At 55.6% G+C, this 16,368-nt stretch overlaps 8 protein-coding genes across 8 annotated transcripts; 4 read left to right on the plus strand and 4 right to left on the minus strand.

The window, feature by feature from the left end:
- Nucleotides 1-220: 220 nt before the first annotated feature.
- On the plus strand, nt 221-1,186 carry ASPZODRAFT_144558 (hypothetical protein; the record flags this gene model as incomplete). The annotated part of the gene is made up of 2 exons (XM_022725019.1): nt 221-847; nt 914-1,186. The coding sequence occupies 2 exons, from the start codon at nt 221-223 to the stop codon at nt 1,184-1,186; spliced, it is 900 nt and encodes a 299-aa protein (XP_022579103.1).
- ASPZODRAFT_697014 (hypothetical protein) lies at nt 860-2,392 on the minus strand. Its single transcript, XM_022729598.1, has 3 exons — nt 2,202-2,392; nt 1,991-2,136; nt 860-1,925 (listed from the first exon to the last, which is right to left on the minus strand). The coding sequence occupies exons 2-3, from the start codon at nt 2,113-2,115 to the stop codon at nt 1,313-1,315; spliced, it is 738 nt and encodes a 245-aa protein (XP_022579104.1). The 5' UTR covers nt 2,116-2,136; nt 2,202-2,392; the 3' UTR covers nt 860-1,312.
- ASPZODRAFT_100597 (hypothetical protein) lies at nt 2,248-4,437 on the minus strand. Its single transcript, XM_022720771.1, has 3 exons — nt 4,306-4,437; nt 3,513-4,228; nt 2,248-3,447 (listed from the first exon to the last, which is right to left on the minus strand). Exons 2-3 carry the CDS (start codon nt 4,089-4,091, stop codon nt 2,323-2,325), a joined length of 1,704 nt encoding a protein of 567 aa, XP_022579105.1. The 5' UTR covers nt 4,092-4,228; nt 4,306-4,437; the 3' UTR covers nt 2,248-2,322.
- Nucleotides 4,438-4,630: 193 nt separating this feature from the next.
- ASPZODRAFT_168311 (hypothetical protein) lies at nt 4,631-10,168 on the minus strand. The gene is made up of 4 exons (XM_022726863.1): nt 9,629-10,168; nt 6,915-9,575; nt 4,714-6,821; nt 4,631-4,651 (listed from the first exon to the last, which is right to left on the minus strand). The coding sequence occupies exons 1-3, from the start codon at nt 9,959-9,961 to the stop codon at nt 5,022-5,024; spliced, it is 4,794 nt and encodes a 1,597-aa protein (XP_022579106.1). The 5' UTR covers nt 9,962-10,168; the 3' UTR covers nt 4,631-4,651; nt 4,714-5,021.
- Nucleotides 10,169-11,281: 1,113 nt separating this feature from the next.
- Nucleotides 11,282-12,337, plus strand: ASPZODRAFT_18173 (hypothetical protein; the record flags this gene model as incomplete). The annotated part of the gene is made up of 2 exons (XM_022727175.1): nt 11,282-11,560; nt 11,633-12,337. 2 exons carry the CDS (start codon nt 11,282-11,284, stop codon nt 12,335-12,337), a joined length of 984 nt encoding a protein of 327 aa, XP_022579107.1.
- Nucleotides 12,338-12,455: 118 nt separating this feature from the next.
- ASPZODRAFT_18174 (hypothetical protein) lies at nt 12,456-13,619 on the minus strand (the record flags this gene model as incomplete). The annotated part of the gene is made up of 1 exon (XM_022727176.1): nt 12,456-13,619. One exon carries the CDS (start codon nt 13,617-13,619, stop codon nt 12,456-12,458), a length of 1,164 nt encoding a protein of 387 aa, XP_022579108.1.
- A 239-nt stretch (nt 13,620-13,858) lies between these two features.
- On the plus strand, nt 13,859-14,961 carry ASPZODRAFT_134682 (hypothetical protein). Its single transcript, XM_022723599.1, has 3 exons — nt 13,859-14,170; nt 14,231-14,389; nt 14,450-14,961. Exons 1-3 carry the CDS (start codon nt 13,930-13,932, stop codon nt 14,857-14,859), a joined length of 810 nt encoding a protein of 269 aa, XP_022579109.1. The 5' UTR covers nt 13,859-13,929; the 3' UTR covers nt 14,860-14,961.
- On the plus strand, nt 14,878-16,328 carry ASPZODRAFT_134684 (hypothetical protein). Its single transcript, XM_022723600.1, has 3 exons — nt 14,878-15,335; nt 15,398-15,735; nt 15,824-16,328. Exons 1-3 carry the CDS (start codon nt 15,228-15,230, stop codon nt 16,029-16,031), a joined length of 654 nt encoding a protein of 217 aa, XP_022579110.1. The 5' UTR covers nt 14,878-15,227; the 3' UTR covers nt 16,032-16,328.
- Nucleotides 16,329-16,368: the final 40 nt, after the last annotated feature.

Here is a 16,368-nt window from a genome sequence, read left to right on the forward strand (position 1 = left end):
GTCCGTCGTCGTTCCCACTTGGGCTTCTCCAGCCTGTCTTTGGCCGGTTTTCCCTTCCAGATCCCGTGGGAGAAAATCCACGGGCGGTGGCCAGGGCGGTGTGCAGCTCCCAAGTGGCCTGGCATCTTTTTGGAAGGAAATGAGATACCAGTTGTTATTAAGCCCTGCAGTGCTACAGGCCACGACCATCTACAGACCACCACAGGAGACTCTCTGCATCATGGACGTCCTTCAGCAGGCTGTCATTCATCCCCTGCAGCCGGTGCTGCGGCCTATCGTGTCTGCCCTCCCCGAACCTGTGCACGACGCCGTGATTTCGCTCATCGGGGCGCCCTGCCACAGCGCCCTGCTGCTGGACCTGGATGTGACTGAGGACCCGGCATGCACGTCGCTGGCGATCTCCAAGGCGCTGGGGATAGCGATCGTGGGTGCCAGTGCGATCGTCAAGGTGCCGCAGATCCTGAAGCTGGTCCAGTCTCGCTCGTCGGCCGGTGTTTCGTTTGTGTCCTACGCCCTGGAGACGACCAGTCTCCTCATCACTCTGTCGTACGGGGTGCGCAACCAGTTCCCCTTCAGCACGTACGGCGAGTCGGCCTTGATTGCCGTGCAGGATGTGGTGGTGGCGGTGCTGGTGCTGACCTTTGCGGGCAAACCGGCGGCTGCGGCGACCTTTGTGGCTATCCTTGCGGCGGGCGTGTATGCTCTGCTCTTCGACTCGAACCTTGTGGACGCGCAGACCATGGCGTACTTGCAGGCTGGAGCGGGCGCGCTCAGCGTTGCCAGTAAAGTGCCTCAGATCCTCACCATCTGGCAGCAGGGTGGAACCGGACAGTTGAGCGCATTCGCAGTATGTTTTTTCTTTTCTCTCTTTTTTTTTTTTTCACTTGTTCAGACCATGCTAATCCACTGGTAGGTGTTCAACTACCTCGTCGGTTCCCTGTCGCGTATCTTCACCACCCTGCAGGAAGTGGATGATAAGCTGATCCTCTACTCGTTCGTCACGGCCTTTACGCTCAACGTCGTCCTGGCCGCGCAGATGGTATATTACTGGAGGAGCCCTGCGCCGAAGAAACCGACTGGCAAGGCGCCAGTCAAACAGGCTGTCCAGAAGGCCCCTGTGGCGGAGAGCACTGGTGTTTCTCCCAAACCGTCTGGCAAGAGTCCCACTACTCGACGACGCGGGTAGTGATTTCCAACTCTTTATTCGTCCCATTCTTCCATGTATTAGTCTAGTCTTTATACCAACTTTTAGTACGGAATCACAAGTATACAATTAATCAGTATACAGGGTGTCTCGTGTAGATTCAAGCAATCATCTCTGTTTTGGCGCCTGCCCCATAGTCATAAACCTCAAGATACCGTCCAAGGGCACCTCGGGCGCCATCATCTTCGGAGGCACCGCAAGATCGAACTCGAGCCCGCCGCCCGACCTGCGATGCGCACCCACGATCTCCATCTCGCCCTCTGCCGCGTTGCCTCCATCCCGATCCTCGTCGTCGTCTTCATCTTCATCTTCCTCGTCTTCCTCGTCATCGTCATCCTCCAACTCCCTCTTCAACCCCGTCACCACATTCTCGATCCCCATCTCCCGTTCCTCGAGTGTGAAGTTCCCGCCCCAATTCCTTCGTCTGGCTTCCTGGTTCGCTTCGATGGGCGCCCACGCCCACAGCTCCGCCATATCCGCTGCCTCGGAATCACCCACGCCCGAAGCCTGGGTCCGACCTCTCCCTACCCAGTCGTCGACGCGTGGGTCCAGTTTCGTTCGTAGCAGTTGCTCGAGGGTGCTTCTCGCTTGTGTCGACGCGGGGTATTCCGGTCCTGGGTAGGCGACGATCGAACTCAGCAGGTCTTGGTTCGCGCTTAGTTGTTCCGAGGCGGAGAGGAGGTTATTCGAGATGATGCTTGCTTGGGATTGGAGCGAGGTCCTATTAATTAGTCGTAAATATATATATATATATATATATCCGTCTATTGAATGAATGGTTATTACCATGATGGGAGAGGGTCGCTTTGGTTCAGGCTTGCGACGAGAGATCCCAACGAACGCGTAAGTTGGGTGAGACGCTGGCGAGTTTGTTCGAGGGTTTTGATTTGGTCTTGGGTGAGAGTTGCCATGATGGATGAGGTGTATGAGTACTAGAAATAATTAGAGATGAGTAGAAGGAAGGTAGAGATAGAATGAATAATTATTGGAGAAGTACCGTGCTTTCGGAGAAGCTATGGCCACCTGGAATCCTTCTCCACCAGACGGTTCACAAGTTTATACAGCTGAGATGTTCTATTTATTATACATGGTTGATATACATGATCTACAGTGATACACTAGTCTAATCGCAGATTATAAGTCCGCAAAGCCTCGCTGGTCATCATGCTCGGCGCCTTGACGAGCGCGTCTTCCCCCCGCCCAGTCTTGGGAAAGGCAATCACGTCGCGGACAGAGTCCCTGCCCAGCATGACGGCGACCAGCCGGTCGAATCCGAGTGCCAGGCCCGCGTGGGGCGGACATCCTGCACGCAGGGCGTCGAGCAGGTGGGCAAAGTCGTCCAGCCGAGCAGACGGCATCTGCAGGATGTCCCGGAAGATGAATTCCTGGACGACGGCGTCATGGATACGCCGGCTCCCACCGCCGAGCTCGACGCCGTTGACTACCAGATCGTAGTGGTCGGCGGTTGCGGCCGTGGGGTCGGTCAGGAGCAGGTCGACGTCGGCCGCCGTCTTGGGCGCCGTGAAGGGGTGGTGCGTGGCGCGGATGCCTGCGCGGCCTCCCTGGCCCGGTTCGACGGCCGACTCGGGCGAGAAGAGCGGGAAGTCGACCACCCAGAGGAAGTCGAAGCCAGAGGGGGCCGGTGCCCGTCCCGCGGCCACGGCGGCGGAGTGCAGTGCGCGCCGCAGGTCGCCGATCACGGTGGCGCCCTCGCCAGCGAAGGGCGCCCGCCGGCGAGCCTGCAGGACGAGGAGGTCGCCATGGTCGGGCTCAAGCATGTCCTCGATACGCTCGGCGGCCTCGAAGCCCAATGGCTGCAGGCCGCAGAGGGGCTTTTTAGCATCGTAGATGAATATGCCCGGCGCCCCCTCCGGATTCTGGTTGAAGGGGCCCCCGGCGCTAGAGTCGAAGAAGCCGCGAACAAACTCCAGGGTGGCCGCCGGGTCGTTATCGTGGCTCTCCACCTTGAATACCTCGACCACCGGGTTGTCGCTCACGGGTAGAGAGGTGATCTTGCTGACCAGGTCGGCGGGAAGGAGATGGTCGATCTGCGAGATCTCCATGCCATACCTGGTATCCGGTTTATCAGAGCCGTAGCGGGCCATTGCCTCCTGGTAAGGCATTCTGCGGAACGGGCCCGCAGGGACCGGGTCTGGCATGAGTGTCGTCCAGAGTCGGCGGATAACTCCTTCGATGGTGCGCATGACGTCCTCCCCGGTTGCAAACGACATTTCCATATCGAGCTGTCAATAGAAAATGAGAAAGGAAAAGGAAACACGGCAAGACAAAACGTGAGGGAGTAGCTTACCTGTGTGAATTCCGGCTGGCGGTCCGCGCGGAGATCCTCGTCACGAAAACAGCGCGCGAACTGGAAGTACCGCGGGATACCGCTGGCCATGAGGATCTGCTTGTACTGCTGCGGGCTCTGGGGCAGGGCGTATGCCAGCCCCCTCCGGCGCGTGGGAACGAGGAACTCTCGCGCCCCCTCGGGCGTCGACTTGAAGAGCAGCGGAGTCTCAATCTCAACAAACCCCGGCGTGCTCGCCTGTAGCTCGGCGCGGCAGAGACTCTGCACCTGGGCACGGAACCGCAGGGCGTCCCGCAGCTGGCTGTCCGATCGAAGCTGCAGGTAGCGCTGCTCGGGGGGGAACACCGTCTCGGGCGTCATGATGAGATCCTTGGGGAAGGAATTCAGCGGGTATATATCCACCAGGTCGAGTTCCAGTGTGTCCTCTGCTTCTCCTTCTTCTTTTTGCTTTGCATTTTTGCTCTTCTTCTGCTGTACAATCCCCCTCACCGCGACCGGGCTGTTGGCCGAAACGGAGCGCAGGGCGTCGAACGCGACCGCATTCTTCGCCGACGAGACAATCTGCACGCTCTGCGCCATGCTCGGGTCCGTCAGACGCACAAAGGAGAGCTTCTTGGAGAGATCCGCGCGTGGGCCAAGATATCCATGTAGAACAATCTGTTCGCCGGGGGTGGCCTGGCGGAGGCTTTCGAACGAGGATGCAGAGGGGAAGTCAACTATAATCGTTAATATCTGCAACAGTCTCCATGTAGTACAATCTCTGTACAATCTCTGTATGGTAAAGAGAACGTACCAGCCTTCTTATACTGCTCCAAGCGAGCATCCTGCCGACAGCTCAGCGCATGGAACCCAGTCCCAAGGCCAGGAGTCCATTGTCTGCTGCAGACTCTGAAGCCCGCAGGCCTGGCAACGCGTGACGCCTGCAACACCCTGGCGAGCATGCTGAGATACGGTGAGAGACTTCTACATGATTCATTTGATAGACTGATAGACTGATAGTGATGATGAAGTCATGTGATATCATGTGATATCAATAATCATGTGACTATATCACATGACAAACATTACATAAGCACACATATAAAAAACGCACCACCACAAATAATTTTCTCTTCTTCATCCTTCCAAGTTTTACACAAGTAAGCCTTGCTGCCCTCCCCCACTCTCGCATTCCTTTATATGATGAGTCTAACCCACCTAGATGATGAAACCAGTGTGCTCTTTTTGATATTCCCGCCAGAGCTGCGCGCGGCTCTCCGTTCTTCCATGGATGGCTCAAGGGCTCGCGCGGGTCTGGACTGGGGAGGATGAAAGACGCGTTCGGCACTTACCTTGTTACATTCGGACGCTTGGTCTCTGACTTACTTGGGGTGTTGGTATGTTAGTTAGTATGGATGTCGGCTAGTATGGATGTTAGTACGGAGTATGGATGTGAATACGGAGTATGGGATACTGAGGATAATAAATAGTATAATTCTAGTTAGTATGGATGGTCACAATTTTAATACATCAATTCAGAATGGTTTCCTCCAGAGCAGCCTTCTCGCCACTATTCTCGACGAGATTTTTAAAGATGCCATCCGGGATGGCCATCAGTTCGCGCGGGGAGCCAAACTCGGCCGCCCGGCCGGCGTCCATGACGAGGATGCGATCAAAGTCGGCAATGGTGCTGAGGCGGTGCGCGATGACCAGCAGGGTGGTCGCGTTGCGGCCAAACTCGGCCCGGATAGACTGCTGGATCAGGGCGTCGGTCTCCATGTCGACGGCGGAGGTGGCCTCGTCGAGGACCATGATTTTGGGGCGGGCGACGATCGCCCGTGCAAGACAGAGGAGTTGCCGTTGGCCCTGCGAGAGGTTCAGCCCGCCCTCGGAGATGCGGGACGACAGCGACGCGAAGATGTTGGTGTTTTTGACCAGTAGTGCTGCTGTCGAGGCAGCACCCGAGACGGGCGTCGCGGAGCCCGGCGCAGGGGTAGCAGACTGCGAGAGGGCTTCGTTCTCGCTCGCCGAGATGAGATGCACGCGCTCGAGGGCATCGTAGAGCTCTGAATCCGTGTACTCGTTGAACGGGTCGAGGTTGGAGCGCACCGTGCCGGAGAAGAGCACGGGGTCCTGCGGGATGATCGCCAGCCGGCTGCGCAGGTCGTGCAGCTTGATCTTGGACACGTCGATGCCATCGATGGAGATGGTGCCGCTGCGGGCCTCGAGAAACCGGAACAGGGCGAGGGTCAACGACGACTTGCCCGCGCCCGTGCGCCCAACCACCCCGACCCGCTGGTTCTTCTCCACCGTGAAGGAGAGTCCGTTCAGGACGGCGGGCAGATCGGGAGCGTATCCCACGACCAGGTCCTCGACCTCCAGGCGACCCTCTGTGGGCCACGCGGCGGGGGCGTCGGCGCCGTCCTGGCTCTCGATCTCAATGTTGGAGTACTCGATCACTCGCTCGGTGGCGTTCATGTTCAGCTCGATGTTGGCACACTGGCGCAGCAGCATGGCTAGAGAGCCGCTATACTGCAGGGAGAAGCTGAGGGCGAACCCTGCCAACGAGGCGCTGATTCCCGGCAAGTAGACGACCAGCGAGGCCGTGACGACCGTGAAGATGGCGCCGATGACGCTCATCCGGAAGCTCAGCCACCGGTTGAACAGCCACAGATTGTACCAGGCCCGCGCGTGCCGGTTGATCTTGCCGTACATGATGTTGATGTAGGTGTCGGCCTTGGTGAAGGCGCGAATGGTGATCAGGCCGACGAGACTGGATCCGAACTGCTCGAAGACGGGGCTCTTGGCCGTGCTCTCCAACCGTTTCACCTCGCGCGCTCCGCCCAGGTACGTCAGCGCCAGCTTCAACGACACCGCCAGCAGGATGGTGGCGAAGATGATCAGCAGCGGCGAGACCAGCATGCCCGCGACCATGATGCCCATCACCTCGAGGGTCTTGTAGGTGAGAAAGCCAATGTCGTAGCCGATGCGCGAGTCGATCGCGTGGAAGTCGGCGGTGAACCGGTTGAGGATGCGGCCCAGCGGCACCGTGTCCAGCCAGCGTAGCGGCGCACGCAGCACCGCAAACGTCAGCCCCTCGAACAGGTTGCGCGCCGCCCGCACCGCAGCCGACAGTACCAGGTAGTACCGCGCCGTGCCCATCCCGCACGCGAGGATCGATAGGCCAACATACACACCCAGGTAGAGCGGCAAGTCGTCGCTTGTCTCCACGGTGGCCAGGCGGTTCATCGCCTCCGTCATCACTGTCAGGTACTGCTCCGGGGCAGACTGTGTCTGCGAATGGCTGGTCCAGATGTTGACCCACCATGACTGAAAATTAGCATATCAAGAAAGACAGAAAGAAAGACAGAAAGAAAGAAAGAAAGGAAGAAAAAAAAAGTAGAGTAGAATGCTTCAACTTACTCTGCCGACAATTAAAGTCACGTACGCCACGTAAGCGGAAATGACCAGGAGCCAGTAGGGCCAGGAGCCTCCCTTGCGTAGGTAGGCCAGGTAGACGGCTAGCTTGATGGCACCAGTCTCACGCTTCTCGTCTTCCGTGAACTTTTTGGGCTTGGAGTCGTCCTTGGGCGCGGCATGCGCGGCGGTATCAACAGTCGTCGCGGGGGTAGTACCGTTGCCGTGAATGGCGGAGCTACGGCGGCGGGAACGGTTTGAGATGACCTTTTGCAGGGTAGTTTCCTCGTCGATAAAGTCCTGGTCTTGGTCTGCAGTGTGGTCGACGCGCTCGGCTTCTTCCTCCTGACGCAGGATGTCAGCCAGACTGTTAGTTTTCTTGAGGTCCTCGATGGTGCCGGCGTGCTTGACCCGCCCATCCTCGAGGAGGACCGAGTAATCCGTGCGGGGCAGGCAGAGGGCGACGTGGTGGGTGACCAGGACCCGGGTACGGTTCTGGCCGAGGGGACCGGTGAGGGCATGCTCGTAGACATGGCGGCCCGTGTGGGCGTCCAGGGCGCTGAAGATGTCGTCCATGACGAGGATCCCGGCGCGGGAGTAGAGGGCGCGCGCAAAGGAGATACGCCAGCGCTGGCCGCCACTCAGGTTGACGCCGTTGGCGCCAATGTCGGTCAGCTCGCCGTCGGGCATCATGTCGAGATCCTTTTCGAGGGCGCAGGCGAAGAGCACGTTGCGGTAGCGAGCCTCGTTGTAGGGGAGACCGAAGAGGATGTTGTCCTTGATGCTCGCGTTTTCGATCCAGGGGATCTGCGCAACGTAGGCGATCGCCCGGTCAATGATCCAGTTTTCGGTGTTGGCCAGGTCGTCGAACCGTTCTTCGAGGGGCATGGGCACGGGCACTTTGACGGTCCCGTCGAGGATATCACACTCGCCCAGGATCGAAGCCAGCAGCAGACTCTTCCCGGCGCCCGTACGGCCGGAGATGATACTGAGACCCTTTTGGGGGAAATGAATATTGAGATTGCGCAGGGTGAAGCGTTCCTCATCGTGATTGTGATTCTCGGTGGTAGTCTCGTTGGTGCCATCCTTCGTTTCTTCCGACTCCTCCTCGGCCGGCCAGGCGATTGAGGCATTCTCAAAGGCGATGGAGTCGGAGGGAACGGTGGTGGTGACCTTCTCCTCAGAGTCGAGATACTTGTCGATACGGTCGGAGCTGATCTTGGCCTCGAGACCGTTGGAGATGAGCTCGGGCAGGAAAGCGAGAGACATCTCGAGGGAACCGAAGATGGACATGGCGGTGAAGGCGACGGAGGCGGAGAGCTCGCCGTTCAGGGTGGCGTAGACGGCGAGGGAGACGGCGGAGAGCATCAGAGGCCCCAGGATCCAGATGGTGATGAGGCCAATGTCGTAGAAGAAGGAGGCCCAGAGGGCTTTCAGCTCAGTGTTGCGAGTCTCGCCGATCTTGCGCTGCCACTGGGGCTCGAGGGCGGAGAACTTGATCTGGCGGATGCCCTGCAGGGCCTCGGTGACGACGGCCATCTTCAGGTCACGGTACTTCATCAGATTGTCCTGGGCGTTGGAGTAGCGCTTGGCCAGCTGGACGTTGACGGGAGTGACGATGAGGGAGACGGCCAGGCCGGCGCATAGACTTTTCCAGCCGATGATCTGGATGAGGAAGACACAGGCGATGACGATCTTGAGCATCGAGGAGGGAATCATGAAGTTGGATGCGGCAAAGTCAGCGATGCGACGGGCATCGACGGCGGCCAAGTTGATGATGCTCTGGCGACTCTTCTTCATCTGCTCCTCGTCATCGTCATCGCCGCCGTCTTCCTCCTCACGGGAAGTACCGTTCTCTAGCTTCTTGTCGGATTCATTCTTGTTTCCCTTGCCCTTCTTTGCCCCCTTGACATCCTTGCGACGCATGGACTTGGCAAAGACGACGGCCGAGAGTTCGGCGTAGATGGGGACACCCAGACGGGACCAGCAGATCCAGAAAAGCCAGGCATCGACGGAGGTGGAGAGCAGCATGGAGAAACCGAGGGCGAGGGCCCAGGCCCAGGTCTCCCAGAGACTGTCTCCACGGGCCTCGAGAGCGGTGAGGATGCCGTAGAGGGCGGTCTGCGGAGCGAAGCTCAGCAGACAGGAAAAGACGGTGAGGCAGAGCTGCAGAATCAGGGTGGGGGAATGGGTAGCGAGGAGGGTGATCCAAAGGTTCTTCCTGGAGCCGCGGCTCTGCTCGAAGCGGGCACGGAGGAGGTGGGAGTGAGTGTCGGCGTTGAGGGTGGGCAGGGCGTCGATGTCCAGCGATCTATGGGCGGCAGCGTACTTGAGGGTGGGAGTCGCCCAGGAGAAGGTATACCGACTGAGGGCCGAGCCGGAGAACTGCTGGTCGACGACCACGCCGTCCTTGTAGACCTGCGGGCGGCGCGGCAGACACAGGCACAGCAGGGCGCGCAGCACGACGACCCCCAGCTGAGCGAGCAGCAAGGCAGTCGAGCGGTTGTCGAGCGAAACAGACAACCCGGCGTTCCAGAAGATATAGAATTCAGCACATGGGGTGAGGATGGCAAAGACGCAAGCCCAGAAGGACAAACCGGCCAGGGCATAGCGACGGGTTGGAAAGGGCTCGGTCAGTAGAGCGACGGCCTGAACCGTGAGAAGAATCTAAAAAATCAGCATTAAATGGAGAAAATGAAAACAATTACTATTCAACTCACCCAGATAGCAGCGAGAAGCCAGAATTGAACGAGCAAGTGGCGAGAAAAGACGGTATGCAGGACAGCCAGAGCGATGGACAGCAGCAAACCGACGACGGTCAACAGGGCGATCGAGTATCGCTGCCAGCGGTCGGAGAAGGCACGCAGCGACTCCTCTGTGGCCTCACCGTCCTCATCGCTGTATTCGTCGCGAGCCAGACGCGAGACATCCTCGAGCAGCTTGGAACGCGTGCAGCGGACGAGGAGACTCTTCACCGAGGGGACGGAGGGGAGGGCGACCAGGACGAGGCCCAGGACGCCCGTCAGCAGAGAGGCCGTCGGGGGGGGGATCATGGTCCTCGAGGGTTGACAAGGAGAGGGTGAAGAGAAGAAGGGAAAAGGAGAGGGTGAAGAGAAGAGAGCATGGCGTAGAGAGAGTGAGAGTGAGACGCAGCGAACGGGCGAGATTAGAAGCTGGGCCAGAGAGCGTCAAGGAGAAGCTCGTGGGAGGCGGGGAAGCTGGCGTTATCGAGCGGTGGATACGAAGAGGGGGGATTTTATTCGATGTTGAGTGAAAGCGAGGAGAATCTGACGATTTTGACTGGTTATGATGAGTCTGAGGTAGTATTAGTATCCATTCAATGATCCATATTATTGTATCCATTGATCCATTGCTTCATAGCTCGGAGTATCGGAGCTATTGTTCAGATGCAGTTATTGAAGCCGGTCTCTACCATCACTATGTCTTATTTTACTACGAGTGCTATAGAATATTTCCTTATTAGACTCATACTCATACTCAGTAATAGTTAATAGTAGTACTCTGTAATTCGTGTATACTCGTAGACAGTGACTCATTCGGCCTCCCACGGACTCCGATCCTGAAGATAAGCAGGTAGAATCACCTGCAGCATTCACCGCTCTTCTTGGAGTATGCCTTGCAGAAAGTATCCTGTATAGAGATAGAAGGGGTTCTGGTCAGTATGTAAGGTTATAATCCTCGATATAAACGTTTGGTGCTGTAGTGAACTCCTGCTATCCAGGTGTACGTAGACTTGCTAACTGGTACCTGCTACCTAATCGCTAGATAATAATGGGGGAAGTAGGTATTAGGTACATGCACTCAAGCCTGGAAATATGCTGCTATAAAACCATAGACTTAATTATACCTCTACTACTATTCTACTTATAATAAATAGAATAGACCAAGACGAATTATTAGTACCTCATCTCTATATATTCTTGAATAACGGTCGAGGCATCAATATAGAATATTATATCAAGCATATAGTATACGGAGTAATTACTAGTTACTAGTTATAGCAATGAATTATTCTTAGTCTCACTAATGCAGGTACACTTGTAGTACGATGTAGTTACTAGTAATACTACATACTTCATACTACATATAGTACTCATAGTAAAGACATAATAAAAATATAAGATAAAGCATATATATACGATATAGTAAGATAGAACTTCTATGTTCAAGAATTCGGGGACCTCTAAACGGCGACTGCGGGCTTCGGGCTTCAGTGGGCCAAGATGAACTTACCATGGAAGCCGTCAAGTACTTAGGAGTGAGTGCTTGGATTGAGTTTTTCTTTTCAGTATATCTTCATTCTTTCATCTTTCATCTTTCAGTAGTTTCTTATTTCTTATTGATTTCTTGTGATGTTCACCCCTCACACCTCCCTGGGGGCTCTCCTCCTGTACGCCGGCGCAGACGCCCTCCTCACCCACACCGGCCGCGTGTTTGGCATCTCCTCCCTTCTGGCAGGCTCTCTCCATCGCCCAGATGCAGACAATCTATCTGTCATCTCTGGTTTGGCGGCGAGTGCTTTGCCTGTCTATCTGTTTGCTCCGGGGTTGATCCCCTCCTACCCGCTCCTCTCTCGTGGATCTATCGTTTCAGCTGTCGTATTGGGGGCTCTTCTCGGATGGGGGACAAAGGTGGGAATAACATTCATTTATTTAGTATTCAGTATCTAGCATTGAGTATAGCTGACTATAGCTGACTGTCAGAACGGCCGTGGTTGTACCTCCGGCCATATGCTTTGCGGTGTCTCTCGTCTCTCTCCTCGCTCCTTGATCGCCACCGCCATCTTCTTCTCTGTCGGACTCCTCACGGCAAATATAGGCCATCTACTGGGCGCGAACCAATTCAACCACTGCAAGGGATTCCCCTGCTATACACCCGTCTACCCGTCCAGTCCGGAGCTGGGCTTTATGCTCGTCACGGCAGTTCTTGCCCCGCTCGTCAACGCCCTCGTCCCGCGGATATTCAAAAGACAAACCAAGTCTCAACCTCGCTCGGCAACCACCCTCGTCTCCTTTCTTGCCGGTCTGGAATTCGGGCTCGGCCTGTTCATCACCGGAATGGCGGATCCAGCCAAAGTCCGTGCCTTCTTTGCTTTCCTCGCCGATCCTTCGCGCTTCGATCCCTCCCTCGCCCTGGTCATCGTCTTTGGAATCCTCCCCTTGATGGTCTCTTATCATAAATCCACACTGGTGAAGAAAGAAAATCACCCTCCCACCCTGACGGACTCCTGGAGTCTCCCCACCGCCACGGTGCAAGATATCGACTGGCGCTTCGTAGCTGGAGCGGCCGTCTTCGGTCTGGCATGGGGGTGGTCGGGTGTCTGTCCTGGTCCGGCTATTCTGCGCTCCGTCCTGCAGCCTTCATGGGGGGTGTGTGCCATGGCGGGGTATATGTTGGGGAGTTGGTAGTGTACTCTTTAGCCTGTCATCTTTTCGATGTTTCTAGAAAATAGATTGTATAGCATAGACTCTTATAAACCCGTTCTATTTGATCAGTTCATAGAAATATTCTGATACAGGACCTGGCTTACAGTTCGGTTTTCTCCCATCGCTTCGCCTTGCGTGGTTCAAAGTACCCCTCCAGCTCCATCCATTCGGCAGCAAACGCAGTCACCAGGGTACTCCAGTCTTCCACCGTGTTCGTGTCCAGGTGCTCGCCGTCGTCGTCCAGCGTATGCCACACCTTGGGGAATCCAGTCCGCGGATTGGCATCGATGACGTGCAGCACCTCCACCCCGCGCCTCAGGAAGGGCACATGGTCGTCCTGGATGTTGAGCCACGGCTCGATCTGGTGCTCCGTCTTGCTGCCGTCGAGGAACCAGGACCGACCCGTGGGTGGCGGCGACTTGAACTTCTTCCCCTCGCGCAACCGCTGCTCCAGCCTTGCCAGACGTTGGTACGCCCAGTGCGTGGTCGGGAAGTAGGACAGGATGCTCGGGTCCTTGGCTCCCAGCAGGTCCAGCAGCATGAACAGGCTGATCGCCGACAGCGGCGTGCGGAACGTCGACATCGCCGGGTGAGCCTCGTCCGCCCAGTGTTCTGCCAGCGACCGCGCCCCGTACAGCGAGTCCGTATCCGTCCAGGTCTGGAAGGCCTCCTCGCCGTCGAGAAACACCACCTGGATCCCCGTCTGCTCGTCCAACGGGTCCGGCCCGCCTGCGGCAGCCTGCATCGTCTCCCACTTCCGACTCAGCGCCGCGTTGATGCTCCGCATCGCATGCATGATCATCGCACACGGCGCCGCACTGTCGATCGCCCCGATGAACCCTTCCGGCTCGTACTTGCTGTCGTAGTGCGCCGCCAGCGTCAGTCGTCCCGCTTCCCCCTTGCCCGTCCACGGCGGGTCCCGCGACGCAATAAAGTTGATAAACGGCACCTCCTTCGATCCCGTCACGGGCGTCGTCGATGTCGAGTTCTGGAACTCAATCGTCCATTCCGGTAGCTGCGTCCGGAAGAAGTCGACAAAGTGGTTCAGCACCGCCGTCGACCCAGCCGTCCCGGGAACCCGCGTACGCAGAATCGGAGACAAGATCGCCCCCTTGTGGATATCGAAATCATCCTGCGGGCCTGCCAGGCCTTGCAGCGTCTTGTCGGACACCTCTTGATACGCTTCCCCGGGAGAAACCAGCCACACCGAGACCGTGTATATCACCACCACCAGCGTGTGCACAAGGCCACGGTATCCCGTCATGGCGGGCTCGACACGCACTCCTCGACAGAACGCAACGTCTTTCTTCTACGTCTTTTGAAGAACAAAAACAATAGAATACCTCTTCTCTCCCCCTTTCTCGAGGTGTAGACGCTCGAATATGTAACACAAGGCAGTACTAGTTGGCAAACAAAGAGTCTCATAATAATCCAGGCCCGGGATTCTGCCAGGCGGTGAACCAGCTGCGTCGGGGATTTTCTTATCGCGAAGCTTCAACAACAGTAGTACCCTTCTGTACAGCTTAATTACAATCAATTGTGGATTAAACTGTCTTCTTAGATCTATTCCATTAATGAGACCACTAATCCTGCTGCATCCGCAATGGCGGAGGTCCCTGCCACAGTGGACACAGCGTGATTTAGTGAATCGACTCTTTATCCGCTTCAAGACGACCCAGAAGGCCGGGCGAGGAGGGAAAGAGAAAGCGTCCAGCGCGTCGTCAACGCCTCCGAAGACCGAGGGTTCCAGTTTTCTAGGTGGCACAATCACCCAGATGTCGCCGGCCACTTATGCGAAGACAACGTTACGACGAGGTGAGTCTGCTTGGTTGGAGTAGGAAGAACCGTCCGCATGCTGATATCACGATGCTATAGGACCGCCGGAACGTGTTTTGATATATAACGGAGGGGCAGGGAAGATCGTGATGCTGGGGACATTGCGAATCACCACAATCTTCATTTTCGGAGCGGCGTGCTTGTTTCTTGCGCCGGCCTTTGCGACTGCCGACCACCCCTGGTATATGGCTCCGGCGAGTAAGAGGCCCCCCTTCGTATAAACTGCTGTATAGCACTAAAAAAAATACTTCCTATCAGTCATTGTCTGTGGCTCGATACCGATGCTTTTTGTGGGGTATACCGCTGTTCCTTTTGTCAACTATATCCATCTCAGTCTTCCGATGACTGCGCGGCGGTCTCGTGAGCAGATGCTCCGATACGCGAAGAACTTGCCCCCAGATGCGATATTGCATATCAATACAATGAGATTCACCACCTACCCTCGACGGGCAGATGTGAAGTTAGCCGACCTCGTCCCGGACAGCGACCTGCTGCGACCCGTCAGTTTCAGGAACGTGAACCCAGCGCCGTATCAATGGTGGCAGGGAAAACCAACGAGCCAATTCTATACCTCGAAGGAGAGCAAGATGGAGAAACACTCCTCGGCGTTCTATCCTGAGCTGTGGGAGCCAGTATTCAAGCAAATACTGGCAAACTCGAAGAAATAGGCAAACATATACCTTCTAATAAAAAAAAAAAAAAAGAAAACCGATGTCTCCTGCCCCTCTCTTTTTAATTCCCTATGGTGAATGATGTTTTGGGGAGTCCCTGGCTTTCTCATCGCTATATCCTCATTAATTTGCCTAGAGTGTATGCTATTGCAGCATGCTCTTAAACATGTTATGTTATGTTTAACTTTCTCTCACTTCACTCTCTCCTACCTTTCTTCTCCTTCTTATATCCTTTTTTTTATTTCACCCCTGCTCAGCCTTTTCTAACCTCTTATCCCCAACATTAATTTCTAAAAGAGCATCAATATTTTTCTCCTTCAGTCATTCCCCCCACAGCTTCTATCACTGTCAGCCAGAACAAAGCCATGGCGACTCCTTCCAAGCTGAAGCCTGACAGCATCCTCGGGCTCTCAGCTAGTGAGGCAAAACTCATCATCCTCGGTGTTCTCTGTAACGGAGAACAGGCCGCCAAGGTATGGCACCTTATATCCATATCAATGCCCCCGCGATGCCCACTAACACACACTCACACCAGGTCGACTACGAAAAGCTTGCCCAGCGCGGTGGCTACAAGAATGCCTCCTCTGCTAGCGTCATGTATTTGAAATCCAAGCGCAAGCTCTTCGAGCTGCACCCTGACGCTGCCGTGGCCGTGAACGGAGAAGTTTCTTCCACCGGTGGTAACATTGAAGGACCCAAAGCCACTCCTAAGAAAGGCTCAGGCAAGCGCAAGACCCCCGCTACATCCACCCCTAAAGAGATAGCCGCTGGCGGCGAGGAGGCAACCATCGACCAGCCTGTAACCCCTACCCAGAAGCCCAAGCGACAGCGCAAGTCTACCAAGAAGATTCTTCCCAAGGAAGCCGCACGCAGGTAAATTTTTCTTTTCTATTCTTTTCCCTTTCCCTTGTTTATTTCACTGTAACTGTTTTTGCAGAGCTATCAATCTAATAGGTTCTAGTACCGGTACCGGCAAGGATAGCAACGGCAATGGCAATACTACTGGCACAGGGAATGACAAAATGGTCGATGAAAATGCCGCCAGCGCCGCCTTCTTCAACTACGACATCGACGAGGATAATGAACTGTTGGGAGAAATCGATATCGATGCCGAGTTTGAAGCCATGGAAGCTGCCCAGACTGCCGTCAAGGCTGAACTCCAGGGATAAAATACAAGCTTCCTCGTGACAACGCTTTGCTTTGATAGTAAACTACCGGCCGTTGATTTGTGATTTGGATTTCTTTTTTCTTCTTCTTCTCTTTTGCATTGATTGCTTCGAGGATGTCAGATGAAGGGCACTGGAGTGATGATCATTTGCTGGTCTGACGATCATCGAACTGGACCTTCGCTATCAATTGGTAGTTACCTGGCTGCTTCATTGAATCACGGCGTCACACGAGTGCGTCTAATCTAGCCACAAGATGGCCATAGAAAATCAAGTCGTTGACTTCAAGTTGTTACGGAGCAAGGAGTACTACTCGTAACCACCTAGGTATTTCATGCTT

This window comes from Penicilliopsis zonata (genome assembly GCF_001890105.1).
Source record: "Penicilliopsis zonata CBS 506.65 unplaced genomic scaffold ASPZOscaffold_13, whole genome shotgun sequence".
Classification (NCBI taxonomy): Eukaryota; Fungi; Ascomycota; class Eurotiomycetes; order Eurotiales; family Aspergillaceae; genus Penicilliopsis; species Penicilliopsis zonata.

Bases quoted from the DNA above. Each gene is read 5' to 3' on its own strand.
- ASPZODRAFT_697014 (XM_022729598.1), bottom strand. From the start codon at position 2,115: ATGGCAACTCTCACCCAAGACCAAATCAAAACCCTCGAACAAACTCGC. The intron at 1,926-1,990 runs GTAATAACCATT...ACTAATTAATAG, and splicing joins AGCGACCCTCTCCCATCATG to GACCTCGCTCCAATCCCAAG.
- ASPZODRAFT_100597 (XM_022720771.1), bottom strand. From the start codon at position 4,091: ATGGCGCAGAGCGTGCAGATTGTCTCGTCGGCGAAGAATGCGGTCGCG. The intron at 3,448-3,512 runs GTAAGCTACTCC...TTCTATTGACAG, and splicing joins GCCAGCCGGAATTCACACAG to CTCGATATGGAAATGTCGTT.
- ASPZODRAFT_168311 (XM_022726863.1), bottom strand. From the start codon at position 9,961: ATGATCCCCCCCCCGACGGCCTCTCTGCTGACGGGCGTCCTGGGCCTC. The intron at 9,576-9,628 runs GTGAGTTGAATA...CTGATTTTTTAG, and splicing joins GGCTTCTCGCTGCTATCTGG to ATTCTTCTCACGGTTCAGGC. The intron at 6,822-6,914 runs GTAAGTTGAAGC...GCTAATTTTCAG, and splicing joins TGACTTTAATTGTCGGCAGA to TCATGGTGGGTCAACATCTG.
- ASPZODRAFT_134682 (XM_022723599.1), top strand. From the start codon at position 13,930: ATGAGACCACTAATCCTGCTGCATCCGCAATGGCGGAGGTCCCTGCCA. The intron at 14,171-14,230 runs GTGAGTCTGCTT...ACGATGCTATAG, and splicing joins GAAGACAACGTTACGACGAG to GACCGCCGGAACGTGTTTTG. The intron at 14,390-14,449 runs GTAAGAGGCCCC...ACTTCCTATCAG, and splicing joins CTGGTATATGGCTCCGGCGA to TCATTGTCTGTGGCTCGATA.
- ASPZODRAFT_134684 (XM_022723600.1), top strand. From the start codon at position 15,228: ATGGCGACTCCTTCCAAGCTGAAGCCTGACAGCATCCTCGGGCTCTCA. The intron at 15,336-15,397 runs GTATGGCACCTT...CACTCACACCAG, and splicing joins ACGGAGAACAGGCCGCCAAG to GTCGACTACGAAAAGCTTGC. The intron at 15,736-15,823 runs GTAAATTTTTCT...AATAGGTTCTAG, and splicing joins CCCAAGGAAGCCGCACGCAG to TACCGGTACCGGCAAGGATA.